We start from the raw sequence: 17,306 nt of genomic DNA on the forward strand, positions 1-17,306 counted from the left end.
TTCCCTTTATTTCCAAAGGGTGAAAACACCTTACTAAAGACACCTGGCAAAAGATATTGTCATTTACTAGCAACATAAATCTTTCTGGTTTAAAGTCCATTGTAGCACTATTTCCAAACACCAGGCTATGAGAGGCTGGCCATTTTTGATCTTCCTTTTTCTTTGCAGCTCTTATTTAAGGGAACAAAAGATCCAAGAAGAAATCTTCGAAAATGCTGAACTTAGGCTCTTGTTCTGAATTCAATGAGTCCATGGGAAAAGGAGAGACCCTACAACACTCTATATCTGCCCCACTGACTCTCTTTTCTAACATATGGCATTCAGATTAAATGAAAAAGTAAACCATTTATGCAGATGGCAGTGTTTGCTACCTGTCTACAGGCTGATGCACCTCATTAAACAAATGGATGCACAAATTTCCTTGTGGTAGATGGTTTATCAGTAAAGAATTGGGGCTACCTGTTTTCATTTATGTTCTTCTATAGCAAGGAAGTGGAACCCTCTGATGTTTGATCAAAATCATTACCTCAGTCCTTCCTGTGTCTGGAGCATTCTGGAATATTTTCTCTTGACCCTAAATGTGACATATGAGATCACTCCCTAAGGGAGGCCTTTGGCAAAGTGGGGTAAGGGGAGAGCAGAGGCTGGTATTCAAGCAACAGCCAGGATGAAAAGCATACAGGAGGCAACAGTAAGAGCAGTGGAGCAGGTTGGGAGTTAGGGAGTAGCTCAGATTGCTGAACGTCTGTGGAGCCGAATGTTGATGAGCTCCATCAACATATGAATGACTGTGGTGTGTCTGTGAGCCATCTCCATATAAAATGTATAAACCACGTATTTTAGTAAGTCTTTTATTAACTTCATGTATTACAGTTAGTAACTTTACATAATAAACTTCACATTCAATGCAATTCACATCCCTGAATAGAGGACAGAGAGCAGTTCTATTGCAGCAGCTTCCATTCCTTGAAGGAACAGAAAGAAACATTGCAATGAGAGCATCTAGAGTACAGCATGAGCTCAAAGGTGTTGTCATTCCCAGCCTGTGCTCAGAGACAGAACATCAGCAAATGGCTTTCATTTGTCTTGCAAATTCCAGAAGAAAAAAAGTAGCAAGTTGCATAAATGGCAGAAGGTGGACTAAAATCCAACTGTATCTCAACTTCAGTCTGCTTGAATGTCATTTAACATTTGTAACAAGGTTCAAATAATCAAAGTAATTTGAAAGCATAGTTTCCATGGTGGCCTCTTTACTGATGTCAGAAGCGTGGACCTTTGGAAACATCAGCTTACTTGGGTTAATGAGTTGGTCTTCTCAACATGGAAAAGCATGTTGAATTCCATAGCATGTGGACTGACTGTGCCTTGAATCATACCTTTTGTCTCTGAATTTTAACATGCTGCTTGGCTGAAATTTCAATTAAACATTGCCTACCTCTGAAGTCTTTTGTTACCTGTAGTGAAATAAAATCAGAATTCAGCATGTGATGACATAAGTTGTCTTCTTAAAAATGTCTCTTTACTACAGCATACTTTTCATCATCACATTCATGTCTCTGCACTTCTTTTAAATCACTCCAAAAATGTGTTTGTTTCCATAGATGTCAGTGCATTAATCCACCACTCTCATGATGGGAGTATATTTAGTCTTAGCGGGCTAGATATGTTCAGGAGATATTTAGACTAACATGACAGTGATGCACAACTGAGAGAAAGAAGTGAGAAACCCTGTCCAACACTCAATAAAAAATGTCATTTACAGTGGGTTCTCTGAACCCCAGACAAGGGTATGTCCTGGAAGAGCAGAGATATCTGCAGCTGTGTGGCCTCTGTCCCAGAGAAGTACTAGAGGGCACTTCTGAGCAGTTTAGCAGTCTGGGATAAAATGTCTGTTTTCATAAACTCACAATGATCATGTTGTGTTTTGGAATAAAAAAAATGTTGGTCTTCTGATATAGTTCCCAATAACCTCTCCTGGGTGTTTTAAGAGAATCCTGAAAGATTAAGGCTGGGTAGAGAATTTAAAAACATTAGCTAAATTATCTGGATGATTTCCCACAGAACAACTGCTGAATTTACTAGCACTTAAAAAATAAGAACAGCTAAATAGGTAATGATTCTCAATTTCTTGAAACCCCGAGGAAAAGTTACTGCTGAGGACTGAGCCGTTAGCGCTTACTTACTTATTTTAATTTCTTTGATCTGCATATGAAATAGGAACCCATGAATGCGAGGAACAGCACAGAACCTGCGATCATTAACACCATCTGCAGCACACTCAGCATCTGCACCCGACCGGTGACTTTATTTCTGAACATTTCTGCTTTCGCATCCCCAATAACAGCAGACTGAAACAGTGCAAAACAAAATGGCAGTGAAAGGTAAGTATGCAAGCCCTCACTTGCTGAATATATTCTTGGTGTGTGCAAATCACAGCATGAGTTTAATTGCCCAGTATCAGGGCACCAAGACTGAAAAGGCTAGGTCGTTTTTTTTTCTATTTTTTTAAACAGTGAAGATTAATAGACAGAAAATATACTAACCTCATTTAGCCAAAGAAGAGGAAAAATATAAGGTTTTTTAACTTTTGATAAAGCTCTGAAATGAGAAAATAATTACAGCATGTTACCTTTAGTTTGGTGCATAAGCCCAGTCTTTACTTAAACATTTTTTTCTCATCTAACTACATTTCTACCTTCCAGATGTACCTTTTTACTGTAGTTTTGGACTGAAAAAAAAAAAAGCCTACAATTAATAACAGCCATTTTACATATCAGGCAACCATCTCTTTCTGTCTAGTCTTCCATATGTGGGTAGTCAGAAAGAAGAAAGGCTGGACACAGCTAGGTTTTGGTGGGAGGGTGTGAAGCTCTGTGTTGTGTTCACCTGCCAGATGTACAGGATCCTGAAATGCATGTCTGCAGGAAGATTTGGGCCAATGAAGAGAAAAGAAACACCTAGAGACCCATCAACCCGTGTGGTAAAATCCATCTAGTGACAGAGCATACATAAATTCTCTCTCTCATTGGATTTATTACAGAAAATATATTTTGCCTTCTAGTTCATCCTCATGGCCCCCATTTGGGTTTTGTAAGAATGTTATTTTTAAGAACATGTTGCCTTGTAAGCTTCTGCGGGGAAATCAAATGTGTGGTAAAATACTTGGGCAGTGCCTTGCTCAAGAAGGCTTGCTCTTTTGATGAAATTTATGTTCTCTGAAAAGTCAGGGCTGAAATTTTTGCAAGAAAGACAAAAAGGCTTCGGAAAGTATTTTCATTCTTTCTTTTGCTAGCCATTTCTACTGACACTCTGGTAGACCAATCAGCCCTCTTGAAAAAAGACTTTAAAAACAAAATAATGAAGTAGTACTTACTCAATTTTTGGTGCAGGCTTCACAAGGAGGTTTACTTGCAGCCTTTTCGCAAATTGTAGTGTAAAACCAGTGATCTAAAACCAGAAAAAAAATTAAACCACATTAATTTAAATGTTTTAATTGGATGCCTAAGCCTGGAATATGGACTGTGTCAAAAAGCACTTTGGTATTATTTTATCCTTATGTTTTGAAGTATTCAATTTTTATGAAATTTTAGTGCTTCTAAGGGTCTCTCATTTCTCATAGAAGTTCTGAATTTGTGGCTTTACCATAGTTACTTTTGTAATTTGCAATTAAAACAGAAGGAAAAAAAAAAAGGTTTAAAATACTAAATCAGTCATGAAATGTCTCATGTAAAAATGCATTTTAGGTTTTTTTCCCACCAGAAATTAGCTAAATTTTCTTTTTAAATAACAAGGATGTTTAACTTGCATAGGGCCAAACCCAAACATTTCATATCAGAACAAACATATCAAAACAAAGGTCAGATCTTTTCTTCTTCTCCTTCTTTTCCCCTCTGTCCTCCACAAAAACAAGACAGGGTGTGATTCTTGAAAATTTCATATCAGATTTAGGAAATTCTGGTTTATGTCTCTATTCCAAATAAGGTGAAACAAAGATTTAACTTTAGATCTCCTCATTGAAGTTATATAGCTTAACTGTCAAATTATATGACTAAAAATATTTTAGTGAAAAATCCTGAATTTTACCTTTTCATCCAAATTCAGAGCAAAATAAAATTTTGAAACTTTAGAATTCATCACACAATTCAGAAAACTTTGGTAAATACATTTAAAGTTAAGAATCTGAATCACTGGAACAGAAGTACAGGTAAAATTGGAGGCAATCAAAATCAGAGCAGTCATAAATTCATTCAGTTTGGGAGCTCTGTTGGACAATCTGAGTCACAGAGACTATATTAGGTCTGTTCTAGACTAGTCTGCTCAGACTTCTGGCAATTTTCTTGGAAATAAACTGATCTATATTTATTTAATTTCAATTGAGATAGTCATTATACAAAAATGGCTAGCTATAGAAAATGAAAAAAAAAAAAGTATAGAGGGAACAGAAGAACTTTCATAGAAAAAAAATTTCTCAAAGTACTTGAAGGTCATAGAAAAGCTATAGCATACTTCAAAGTTTGCAGAATCTATTTAATCCCACATTCCCAATAATGAAATATTAAAACATATTTTCCAAACTTTGAAGGTCAGAATGAGACAAAGTTCTGCTCTAAATTTCCCCTGCTAAAACCATAACACTTTTGTGAGCAGATCTTGCAAAAGCAAGCATGAAAATATTGTATCTTCTCTCGTCCCTCTGGTAAAAGGCCTACTCTACTACAATTAAATTTAAACATCGCAAGTTTACTGAGTTACAACTATTAAATATTTGGACTTACAGGCTCTACATCTAGAAATGTCTCATGCTCCTTCTCATTTGGGCTCAGGCCTTCAACGTCATGCAATATAGAATCACTTGCATGAAGAAAATGCGGAAGAGAGATAAATACCGGTCTTCCTATTTGAAAAAACAAACTCACTTGAATCATTAAGCCTTGTTTCAGTGCTCATCCTCTGAGGCCATTTTCCATGCAAACATAGTTTTTTATATAGACACACAATCGTGATAAAAATGTTAATAGTCCCGCCCCTCCCCCCCAAAAAATTGAGCATTTCTGTGATTCTGCTGTCATTAGGAAAATTTGCATGGTGAAATAAGTTGTAGTTGTCAATCTTACTTGACTGTGTCCACACTGTGGAGCTGGCAGTGCTCCCAGTTTCACACTGAGGTGAGGACCTGACTGTCACTGTTTCCCCCCACCCTCATGATCTTGTTTTAGTAGAAAGCAAGCCTGAAGGGAATCCATGCTGTCCACTCTGCACCAAATGCAGACTCTGTATACATTTATTTTATTAAACCAATGCTAACCTTAGCCAATAGTGTCTCTCAATCTCTGCATGTGTATATAGTTGTGTACACACACACATGTATACTGTGTGTGTGAATTATCACAAATACAAGGACTGTGACTATCTCTGGCTTTTATACAGTGCCTATAGAATCCTCTTCTTTCCTTTCTATACACACATTCCTGCAGTTGCAGTATACAATCTGTCCTATCACGATTTTGCATAGCATTATGCAAAATACAGAAATACTATAGTTCTCATTTTGGGAAATGAGGCTACAGAAAAGTGAAAGGTCTCACAGGCAATCTGTAGAAGAATTCACAGACAAACACAAATGTCCTGGATCTTAGAGTAACACCTCAGCTACAGGACACGTGCTTTCTCCCCAGATAAATGGCTTGTTTGGCAGTACCATGTCACTACTATACCAGCTTTGCAGGCACTAATGTCTAGGACTCCAGCTACTGTGCAGTTCTTTGATATGACTTCATCTGTACAGAAGCAATAATTATCTCTGACTTCAGCAGGAGATGCAAATGCTTCACGAGGAACTGTGAAACGATAGAGTGAGATTCCCTTCACATCCTGCTTGCCCTGGAAAACTCCATAGATCGATCTGAATATAAAAGAGGAGAAACGTGTTTCAGTCATTTGGATTAAAAACCTGAATTCGTGGCAATGCTCCTTAATGATCCCCCAGCTGTCTCTCTTAAAAGAAACAAGTACTCCAGAGAGCCAATGTCCAGGCTCACCTCACACTGTTCAGCAGTTTGTAGGGGTGTTCCTCTGTAATGGAGAATATTCCACACTTTCACAAAAGGATGTACAAGCTCAGAGGTGAGCATGACAATACACATGAAGACAGACAAAAATACTAATACTACTAATAAACAATATACACAAAACTAACAAGTTAATTAAGAGCTCTTTTCCCTACACACTTCTTCTACACCAACTGTTATTAGGAAATTTTTGAAAGTTTTTGGACTACAGTAGAGAGACTTACCAATATAAATCAGTTCTGCTATAGGCTTTTGCTGACCTGATGATACTAATATATGCTTTATGATGCAGGCAACATTCTGCATAAAACCTTATTCCATTGCATATGAATCAGAATACCACTTAAGCTTCTTTTTGCTGATACCTTATCAACTGATATGGAGATATGGTTGTTACACGGTAATATAACCAGGGCAGCAACACTTTTCTATTGCAGCGAAACAAAATAAAGGTTCTGGGTTTTGCAACGTGGACAGAACCATTTTCCATGACTCTGTTTCAGCACGACCTTTGGGCAATTGTTACTGTCCTTCATTGTTCATTAATTGTGAGAATTAAATGGCCAGAGGCATCTCTCAAACTGCGTGCAATCGACCCAAAGAATTTTATCATTTCTCCTCTGCATAGAATTCCCTTTTCCATGACTTCTTGTGAAATGCTTTCCAGTTTGGGGATACAATTACTTCACAAAAAAAATAACTTTAACTTCATCTAAAAACACTGATCTTTAAAAACAAGCAGTCTGCAAAGCAAATGGCCCACTTTAAACCTAGTTAAAAGGAAGCAGCTGTTTCCAGGCAGCAAAATAAATAAAGGGGTCGAACCTTCCAAAGTAAATACACTGTCATGCACTTTAAATCTTCTAACAACACTTTCAGTGATCCCACTGGAGAACTCAGGGACGCTGGATAGCCACAGCAGAAGCAGCAGGCTGAAAAGCCATCAGTATGTGATGTATTGAGCAGGTCTGTTTGTTTGTAAATACATAAAATATGTAAAAATATCCTGTGAGAAAACAGTTTTGACTATCTAGTGGATGGCAGTAAATCCTGTTCTGCATAGATGATGTTCTGCAGAAATGCCAAAGATGGGACTAACTGGCCCCTGCTGTACCTATTGCCTTCTCAGACCAAATAAGGCAGGTTATAGGCTGGGTCCTGATCTTAGAAGAAGTTCAAAACTTTGAACCCTGTGACCCTCAATGTCTTTCACAGATCTGTAACAGCTCACAACAGTGTCAGGTATTCCCGAATTATACATTTGTAACTGGCTTAAATAAAATACACTGTAAATAGCTTGCTACTTGACATAAATAAAAGTGGTAGAATCAGGCTCTAAATCGTGAGCACAGCTCATTAATTTACTTGTGTTTAGGTGAAACGTTTGTGTTGAACTGCTTCGGTGACCTGAGCCCAAGTAGAGCCACTGCAGCTGCCCTCTGCAACGAAAGAGCATTGGGGTGGCACGTGCAGGTGTCTACGCACAGCAGGAAGGGACCGACCTACCTGCAAATATCGGAGGAGAAGAAGCGCAGTATCTGATCCTTCTTGACAAACGGTGGGAATGATGCCCCATCTGTGAATAAAATAAAATAAGAGCTTGAAAGCAATTCCACTTAGAAGACATGATTTAATCTCTAGCTCAATACTCAGCTGTTACTTTCCTATAAAGCTGTGAAAAAGGTAAAAAATATGAGTCTTTTTTTGGGAAAATACTTATGTAAGTTATTGTACAGTGACAGGCACTCCACAGATAAGATTGTATTGTTTTTGAAAGCAAGCCAAATTATGGCAGCTTTTTTTTTTTTTTTTGTCACAGATGTGAAGCTATATGATCAAGCCCATTAAAAACAGAGGGTACAAAAAACAATCCTGCTTAATAGGATTGTTTAATAGGAATAGGAATCCCAATACCTGTTGCCGTTTCTTCAAGGCTTATGCAGTCTAAAGACCTAAACCTTTCTAGAGATCCTCGGTTCACCTACAGTTATAGCACCCAGCGCTTACAAGAAACACAGCTTTAGACTTCAAAACTGCCTATTTAATAATCAGTGCTAAACCTTTTTCACCAAAGATTGCTCAAGCGGACCTCTTCTTTGTAAGCTGAGATCCTCTCTAGATCCTCTACAGCTAATGGAGAGAAGGAAGCACGTCTGGGGCACAACCCATCTCACCCCATGGTAGACATGCAAAATAGGTCAGAGGAATAGCACTTGGGTGATTTCTTTTTCTCCACTCATTATAAAAAGAACACAGACAGCCAGTTCAGATGCGTATTTCTGCATTGCAAGCATCCAGAGCTAAGTAAGAGGACTCTCTGCCATTTTCCCAAACAAGATGTTGTAACAAACCTTTAACCAGTACATTTGTTACTTCTTGCTACAATTTCTGTTTAGTTTCTTAGTCAGCAGCTGTAACCAAGGGATTGAAACATCTGTGATATCTTTGAATCTAGTTGGCAAGAGCGAGAAAGCTAAATCACACACTGCCACTTGCCCACTGCTGACAGAAGCACTTTTTCTTAAAGAAGAACCGAGATCATGCGAGACATACACTCTATTTCTAAATCTTGGCAGTCTTGGAGAGTTTGCAAACATGGACTCATTTCAAGCCCCATACAAGAATACTGCTTAATATTTTTATCTAGATATTTACTTATACTATACATGCTGCGCTTTGGTGTGAAAGCTTTCAAGATAAGAAGGAATTCTCACGCTTACTTACAAGACTTTTTAAACCTGCTGCTTCTCTAAACACATGGTCTCTCCTGAGCAGTTGCACTGAATGCTCTTGTAAACTGTGCGATAACCTTTGCTAACAAGGAAAAGCTCCACATTTTCACTGTACTGGAGCACTTAGTTTAGTTAGCTGAGTATGTTTATTCCATCAGCTGTGGAAGAAGAAAAAAACAAAAAGCTGACCCTGGGAAAAAAGGGTTCAGGCTCCACAATAAAGAACGAAAGTCCCAGAACCTAAGAAAATATTGCCTCTTATAAAATTAATTACATAGTTTAAAAAGGAATTAATCCTTCCTGATTCACAGACTTTTGGAAAGTCAGATTCTTGTGATGTATTTGAAATACTTCAAAATAACTTGCCATGTGCTCTGGGTTATAAGGAAAATTATCTATGCCAGGAAAAGCAGCACAGAAAAGGAAAAAAAACCCCAACCCAAATACGTTGTTTTGATACTCGCTCAATGAAGGCCTACAACTCTCTGCAGAAGCCTCCACCATGACATCTGACTGCCTCAGCTCAACAGATTCTGGTGTCCTCACAGTGACATTTTCACTCACTCACAGAAGAAAAATATCATCTTGAACAAATGCCTCTTAACCAACTCAACTATTTTCATATATATGCCAAAAGCAAACTCAAAAATATTCCACTCTAGTTTATTTGTCCCAAACTAAACTACTTCTCTTCTTCATCCCTTTTCACTTCCTAGTGGCCTCCAAACCACCCGTCTGACAGCCTTCTCCCTTGTCACCTCAATTTATTTTCATAGCTCAGTAAAAAAATTTCTGTCCATTTTGGTGCATTTATTTTTATTTTTCAACACTGTAAGTGAATGTACATTATTAGAATGCAAAGATAATTTTCAACTGCTATAGCAAAGAATCTTAGTTATATTGTACCATAAAGATAATTAGTAGAAACAGAGAGATGGATTCTTTTCTTGTGTCTCTCCCACATCTGCTCTAGCTGAAGAGGGTACATGTATACGTAAAATAACATACAATAATGTATAGTATATGTATTATAATAGATACACAGATATGCATGTATAATAGTAGTAATATTTATACATTCATATTTACATAGGCATTTAAAATACAGAGTACAGAACTGTCAAAGCCCAGGGGAATTAACTTAAATATTGTATCTCATTATTCCCTTGCAATATTAAGAAATGTGTTGAAGTTTTAAAAAGCTTTAATAGGCTCACCTGTGCCATTAACCAAATCGCAGTAACCTTCCCAGTATGAAAGATTCCTTTAAGATAAAAAAAAAAGTAATGCTGCATGTCTTATATTATACAATGATGTAATCCATTTCATTACCTGTATTGCTAAATATAACTGCTCCAGTATAAGCCTGACCCATTAGCAAAGTCAGAGGATAGACATGTTCATTCATTTATTCAGATAAACTATATGATGCATTAGAATAGGATAAAAGGGATCTAGCTACTTAAGTATGCAGAACAGAAGTAACTACTTGTATCAAAGAATCAATAATTGTCTTAAAGCCAAGCTCCTAACAGAATCATGAATAGCTGAAAGAGAGAGGTGGTTTTGCTAAGCCCAGGGATTGATCCAGCTTTCCTTGAATTGTTGAAGATTTTCCATTTATCTATAGCTCTTAGTGAATCAAGCCTTAAAAGCCATACCTTAAAAATATGTGTAGTTTTTAATTTTACAATGTTATGATACCTTTTGTTTTTATAGCTTTCAATTATTGCTGTTTTTTTAATATCTTCTTTCCCAGTATAGACTTTGTAAAGTCCGTCAACTGTCCCATTATACTGTAACAGACACAAGAAGAAGGAATAACAGTTAGAAGTACTAAACCAGATTGTAGCATTGTCACATTTTTCTTCCTCACAGCGGCTGCCTTAATCTTTATTCACAGAATGATAACTAAAGGCTTTGCCCTCCTATTTTGTTTCACTTACCGGGTAGAAGACTCCCAGAACTGGGTCCAAGGGGAAGGGGACCTTGTTTAAGAAGGGATCTTTGTATCCCCACAGTAATTCTTTTACTGTTCTGTTCTGCAGCATGGATGATTTAGAAGCTTTAATCCAAGTATTTAATAGTAGTTGTATAAAAGTGTTTGTATACAAGGCAGGTGCAGCCTACAACAGCAATAAAATTAATGTTTAGCATAAAATTCTGCATGTGCTTTGGATCAAAAACACAGAATCTGACTCCAAGAAATCTCTGGCAAAGCTGGTTTCCAGAGTTGCAGCTCACTGTAAGTTAAGTTTCTACTTAAAAACTGACACTCCTTAACAAAACAATTACTGGGCATAACTAAACAAAGGCAGACAATTTGTCTTTACTGCTTACAAGAGTTCACTAGATCATCCCTAATCACAGAATCACAGAACAGTTGAGGTTGGAAGGGACCTTTGGAGGTCATCTCGTCCAACCTCCCTGCTCAAGCAGGGCCACCGAGAGCCAATTGCCCAGGACCATGGCCAGATGGCTTTTGAATATTTCCAAGTAATAATCTTAAATCCCTATCTATATAACATGGGTTGTACCACTTTTGGTTTTCTACCTCTTTTCTGTCATCTCCCTATGTCACATACTTCAGACTCACTCACACTACAAACATGTAAATAAAAATATACAAGCCTTGTTACTTACTGGCTTAGATAAGTGGTTTAGATTTGCTGTTACGCTAGCAGCGATACAACTGTATCCTGCATAAAACTGCCCAAGTGCTGAATCTCCATTATTTCTTTACTTAAAAAGAATACATATTTGCAAAAAACAAGTCCTTTCTGAACAGCTTTAATTCTAAATAGTGGATAACTTGTCCTAATTCAATGAAGAATAACGTAGATTTACCAGCAGTAATTGTAATGAAGGTTCCCAGAGGCTTAAACACAAAGTCAAATCCCTAAAGGCACTGAATAGCTTGTGGAAAGCAAACAGAAATGATCTATGTTGGCCTGTGTGGGGAAGCAGGAAATTGTAACAATTTTAATAAGTAAATCTGTGTAAAAAGTCATTCTCTTAGAGCAAGTGCTCAGCCCCTTAGTAGACTGTCTCTTTGTACTTAGTGTTATGGGGATAGCAATGGAAGAGTCTTTTGCTCTCATTTCCTGCCCTCCTCAACCGCATGAATCTTTCACTCTTGCCTGAACTTGAACACAGAGTAAGCAGAAAGCATGATATGACAAGATTATAAGATAAAGGAGATGTGGGTTCAATCCCCTCGGAGTTAAGAAAGTGTGAAAAACATCTCTCTGAATTCCCTTGTGAGTATTTTGACAACAAGGTTATGATATAAAAGGTGGGCTCTGCTGGACTGAAGTCAGTGCTGTCAAATGAGATAGGCAGAGCCTCTCTGGGAGTTTGGGCTTCCACCAGTTTGTTTCTGAACAGCAAAAGAGGGCTTGGATCCTCTGTTCCCATCTACCCTGACGGGGCTGCTTCCAGGCATGAGCCTATGTTTAGACCCATAAGGAGCTACGTGCTCCAAAGTGTGGGAGCTGAGCAGTGTTCGTTAATACCATGACATGAAGGACTCTGAGCACAGGAAACAAGAACAGCTTTCCAAAAGAGAGATGCTGAACTAAATTAGGACACACGCAGAATATATCTGGTCTGAATAAGGTCATTTGCCTTTATTTATTAGGTCTTTTCTCCCTAGAGAAAAGAAGGCTCAAGTGGACTTCATCACAATATTCCAGTATTTAAAAGGTGGCTAGAAAGAGGATGGAGGCTCTTTCTTCACGAGGAGCAACATGGAGAAGACAAGGGGCAACAGGTACAAAGTTGCACCAGGGAAGGTTTCATCTTGATGGAAGAAATAAATTTTTTACAGTGAGAAGAGTCAATCACTGGAATGTCCTAGAGTCCACACCACTGGAGGTTTTCAAGGTGCAATTGGACAGAGTTCTAGAAAATCTCATCTAGGCTCCCTTTCTCAGAAAAGATTGGATCAGATGATCTTTTGAGGTCCCTTCCAACATGGGGTCTTCTATGATTCTGTGATTGATTCTATGATTCTATATAGTGTTAACACTAAGCATTTCTTCACTCTGCCCCTAGCACCCACCCTCTCACAGTGGGTGAGATCCTGAACACTCACACGCAAACACCACAGAGTTAGGGCAAGACAATCAGGCAACACAACCAGGGCTGAATATAAATATGAAAACTGTAAACATCAGTCAAGGGCAAACATTCTCAGCCTGTGACAACAGAAAAACATCTGGACTGAAAAGGCTCTAGCACTACTCTAGGAGGGGACCCCTGTGCTTTTCTTTGGAGGACTAAGGTCTCAGTAGGACAGGAGAGCTCGGGGGATGCCATTGCAGTGGTGCTGAGGGGCACCATGGGGAGCAAGCAGCTGAGGCAGCGAGGCCATGCATACACCGAGCATGGGATTTAATACAGCCTTCCCTGTGAAGCAGGGCTGAGGATGGCAAATCCGTCTTGTACTGTTCATGCTGTACCTCACACAGAAAGGGAATCCATCCACAAACTCTTGATTCATTCCCACATTCAAACTGACCAGGAGGATGCTTTTTGATACATCCCATCCAAACTGATGACTTTGCTTCCATTGACAGGAACAAGTCAGTTTTCATTTACCATTAAGATTACCCTGGGAATATAAGGAAACCTTAATATATATGCAATATGTCCTCAGGACTTTTTTTTTTTTTTAAGACAGTAATACAGCTACCCTCAGTGTAGCTGGCACTCATGTCGTCTGAGCTCATAGAGAGGAAACCTATCCTGTGGCAGTTTCAGTATTACTAATGCTAACTTCTCTCCTATTTCCTCCAGTATCTCAACATTTGAATATGGACATTATGGCTTGGTTTCTTTACTTACAACAACAGCAAGGTTGAGGCATGTGATGGTATCATTTTCTGTCCCAACAGACATATCAGGTTCAAAACGAGCAACGTTAGGCAACATGTAGGATATTGTGCCATCAGAGTTTTCCGTGATATTTTCTTTGGGTAAATACCGCACTCTTGAAATAAAAAATAATAACATAAAATATTTTCAACATTTGATTTTCCAGACAACACATAACCATGCCTGACTGGAGTTTTTTGAAAAGTTGATGAACATTTTTGTAGATGAATGTTGAACATTTTATAACCACTGAAAGGATTCTAAACTTTCCATGTGAATATATGTAAAAATTCAATTTTCTGTAAAATATTTTTCTTTTGGAAATATTTTCTTAGTGCCTAATGAATTTTTTTTTCTTGATACTAAAATGAAAACAAAAATTTCTTTTTTATTTTTACTTCAATAATGGACCTTGTATCTTTTTATATTTTGTTTAAATTAATTGTGTTTTGTCACATTTTTTTCTAAGCTTTCTCATGGTTGCATGTAATTAGAAGGGGATGACTCAGAATGGTTAATAAACACTCAAGTTTTGATTTGATAGGCCTGTGTTGCAACAAAACAGATTACAGGTTAAATCCAAAATGGGAGTCACTTTGGTAACATTTCATATGCATGTGGAGATTTATAAGCAGTCTTTTAGCTCCACTGAGATTCTCACAAGCCTCTCGAGCATGCCCTGTCAGCAGATCACCAAGGTACAAATCTATGAGCTGCTGCAGTTCTAGCTTTAGCTCAGATCTTCAAGTCCCTGTCCTCTTGCCGAGTCCCCTGTGGGGGCAGCATCCGGCAGGCATCATATGACTTAGTCTATGCTGGGGGTCCACGAAGCTTGTCCCAGCTCCATCCCAGAAGGGATCTTCAGGGTACTCCATCAGATCTTGCAGCCTGGGTGTGGAGGGACCAAAAGGCTCAGAGAGCATTTCCTCATGGTACAGACATAGCCAGTGCATGTGGGTCTTACCCCAAAAGCAGATGGATCTTGGCTTCCCAAGATTGGTTTGTGAGCATATCATTTTAATTAATAGCCTAATGTGTAGAGCACCTACCTGAAAGTTGGGAGATTTTTTTTCTAATTAATATTACTTCTAACTGAAAACAAAGACCCAGGGTTTCCCAACAGAACAAGGTTTCCCAACAGAATCGTGGGGACAGTTGCGTTTTCAAGGCCAGTTGCTGTACATTGTAATAAGTAGTTAAATATTGAGAGGGAGACTGAGAGAGAGAGACTCAGTATCACAGTGATTCAGATAGACCCAATATCCCAGGTGAGCATGACCACAGCAGTGAGAAGAGCTATAGCCATCATTTCTTACATAGTCTCATCTAGGCTTCTGGCAGAGATTTGTCCCTGAGAAAATAGGCACCATCACCACCACCAGAGTAAAATGTTGCTGTTTAGCAGGAATTCACCTTCTGCAGTACTTCTTAACTGGTTAGTTTCCTGATTCCTGTGTAACCATTTCCTATGCCTTCCCAGGTACTCTATGAACTAAGAGTTCTCTATTTCCAATGAGAAATAAATAATCTTTTAGGCATCAAAGCACGTCAGCTGTAGATGCTGCAATGCAAAACCATCTTGCGAATACAACATACATCCCCAAAGACACCAAGAAAGAAATATCATTTTAGGAAAGCAATTTCATAACGCGGGTGCCAGTGATAGCTGGGTATCGGGCTTAATGACTCAGGAAGCATCGACTATTCCTATGTCAACATCACATTTTAAATTAAGCAAATTATTAAAATCTCCCCTGAATGGGGATGGACTGCTGCATCTAGGCCCTAGCTAGTACATTGAGAAAAAGGAATGCTTTTCAGAGGAAAAATTGGAAAAAGAAAAGCTATAAATTAAAAATAAGTCATAAAAGAACAAAGAAACAAAACACATTATTAAAAAAAATATGAGTGATACATGGGTGATAAGATAAGCTCTTTGTTTTAGGGCATCTGGCACATTTTCTTCTGTGTAAAAAGTTGGCAAAAACTGAACAGCAACAAATGCAACCATGCCTGTGTGTTGTTGTGGCAAACCCCTTGCTAATGAGCAATGGTTTTTCACAAGAGCAAACAGCTTCACACCCAATTCCCGATTTCTATATGTGTTTTCCCAATGTGACACCCAATACAGAAAGTGTTTGAGATTGCTGTGTGTAGCTGCAATTTAGGCATTTTTGTCAAGGCTGACTAAAATATGATGCTGGAATTTCAAACACAAATTTTAACTCAGCAGAATTTTCTCTGACTTTAGCAAAACTTCTGATATGGCATGTCACATACGCAGGGGGCTTTGCTTACCTGTATGTATAAGGTCCTCTTTGTTTAAGTTTTGGACGTGCTCCTTGTTCTAATACCTCTGATGGATTTTGCACATCGAAAACCCAAAATTGCCTGTAAACTGAACTTCCTGGCACAAGCCAATTTTCAAAAGCAATGGTACCATTTGCAATGACAGCTTCCTAAAAGGACAAAAATCAAAGCTAAAATTAACCACAAAGTATGAGTGACAAGCTGCAGATGATTGTAGAAGATTCCCAAACAGAAAAAAAAGGTATTTTATCATCAATATGAGGTGTACACCACACATTTTTGACCAACATTTGAAGGCGTCCTGACATTCCTGCTCAGTGAAAGCAAAAGTGAATCTCCCTAAAGGAAGTGACCACAAAGCTGATATAATTGCTACTGTAGCCAGTAGCAAAACTTTCCTACTGCTGTGGTCTGGCACTGCCTTAGTTCCCAAATACTTGCCAAATTTACTGATTATTTGTAAAAAGAAAATATTTGAATGACTGAATGATACCCCACAGTTTTTAGAATCCATAAACTACTTTTCATACATTTGCAAATAGCCCAGGGGAGGAAACGAGCGTTCTCTCTGAGCATTACACAGGCACTAAGTAATACTGCACACAAAGACAGCAAATAGTGTTCTTGCAGGACTGTTTTTCTTGTCAGAAAATTCTTGTCACCAAAACTGAGACTTTCTAAGAAATCTCTCCGGTTTTGATAACATTTTGTTAGGAAGGTTTCCTGGGTACAGAGAATGAGGGAAAAATATGGATATAAGACAAGACAGGGCATCAGGAACCCCTCTAGAGTAACGAACAGCTTTATGTCTGTGGCACTCAGCTATAATATGGTAAATGCCTATTCAGACCTTGGCACTGTACAGTGAGAAGGAGAGTTTGAAGGTACGTTTCCTGTATTGTCAGGGGAATGCCTGCTCTGCCTGGTCTACATCAGGCCTCTTTCTATATGATTTTCACAAAATCCTGGGATAAGGTTTTTCCCCGTGGCGGTAAAAATGTAGAAAATTCTTTTTCAATAAGAAGAAAAATCTAAGCTGCCTGGCTCCAACATATAAAATGCTTTTTTATTAGAGTTGTGCAATATTAATTAGTTAATTTGCACAGCTCACAGAGTCCCAGGAAGCAAAAGGCTGGAATCCTTCCAGATAGCAAGAAAAGACATTTTAAATTACAAGTTGCTAGATTTTCTTTCTACCTTAATTTTCTGCCTCTAGAGTGTGCTTAGCAAGCACCATTAAAAAAAAGGGTACTACTAATTAAGAACCACTGCAGTTAGAAACGAATACCATGTCTTCGAGAACTCGTAACACAGGCAG

The 17,306-nt window shown here is 38.3% G+C and overlaps 1 protein-coding gene across 1 annotated transcript in view; it reads right to left on the bottom strand.

Moving 5' to 3' along the window:
- Nucleotides 1-854: 854 nt before the first annotated feature.
- Nucleotides 855-17,306, bottom strand: part of CD36 (CD36 molecule (CD36 blood group)) — a 32,974-nt gene continuing 16,522 nt past the window's right edge. The window contains exons 3-14 of the mRNA XM_072866857.1: nt 15,977-16,137; nt 13,649-13,793; nt 10,747-10,926; nt 10,505-10,596; nt 10,018-10,064; nt 7,575-7,644; nt 5,715-5,902; nt 4,776-4,894; nt 3,374-3,447; nt 2,544-2,598; nt 2,184-2,348; nt 855-1,454 (exon numbers count right to left, since the gene is read on the bottom strand). Coding sequence (XP_072722958.1) covers nt 2,184-2,348; nt 2,544-2,598; nt 3,374-3,447; nt 4,776-4,894; nt 5,715-5,902; nt 7,575-7,644; nt 10,018-10,064; nt 10,505-10,596; nt 10,747-10,926; nt 13,649-13,793; nt 15,977-16,137 — 1,296 coding nt within the window. The 3' untranslated portion in view covers nt 855-1,454. The remainder of the gene's footprint in view (nt 1,455-2,183; nt 2,349-2,543; nt 2,599-3,373; nt 3,448-4,775; nt 4,895-5,714; nt 5,903-7,574; nt 7,645-10,017; nt 10,065-10,504; nt 10,597-10,746; nt 10,927-13,648; nt 13,794-15,976; nt 16,138-17,306) is intronic.

The sequence above is a fragment of the Ciconia boyciana genome, chromosome 1 (assembly GCF_034638445.1).
Source record: "Ciconia boyciana chromosome 1, ASM3463844v1, whole genome shotgun sequence".
In the NCBI taxonomy this organism is placed as follows: domain Eukaryota; kingdom Metazoa; phylum Chordata; class Aves; order Ciconiiformes; family Ciconiidae; genus Ciconia; species Ciconia boyciana.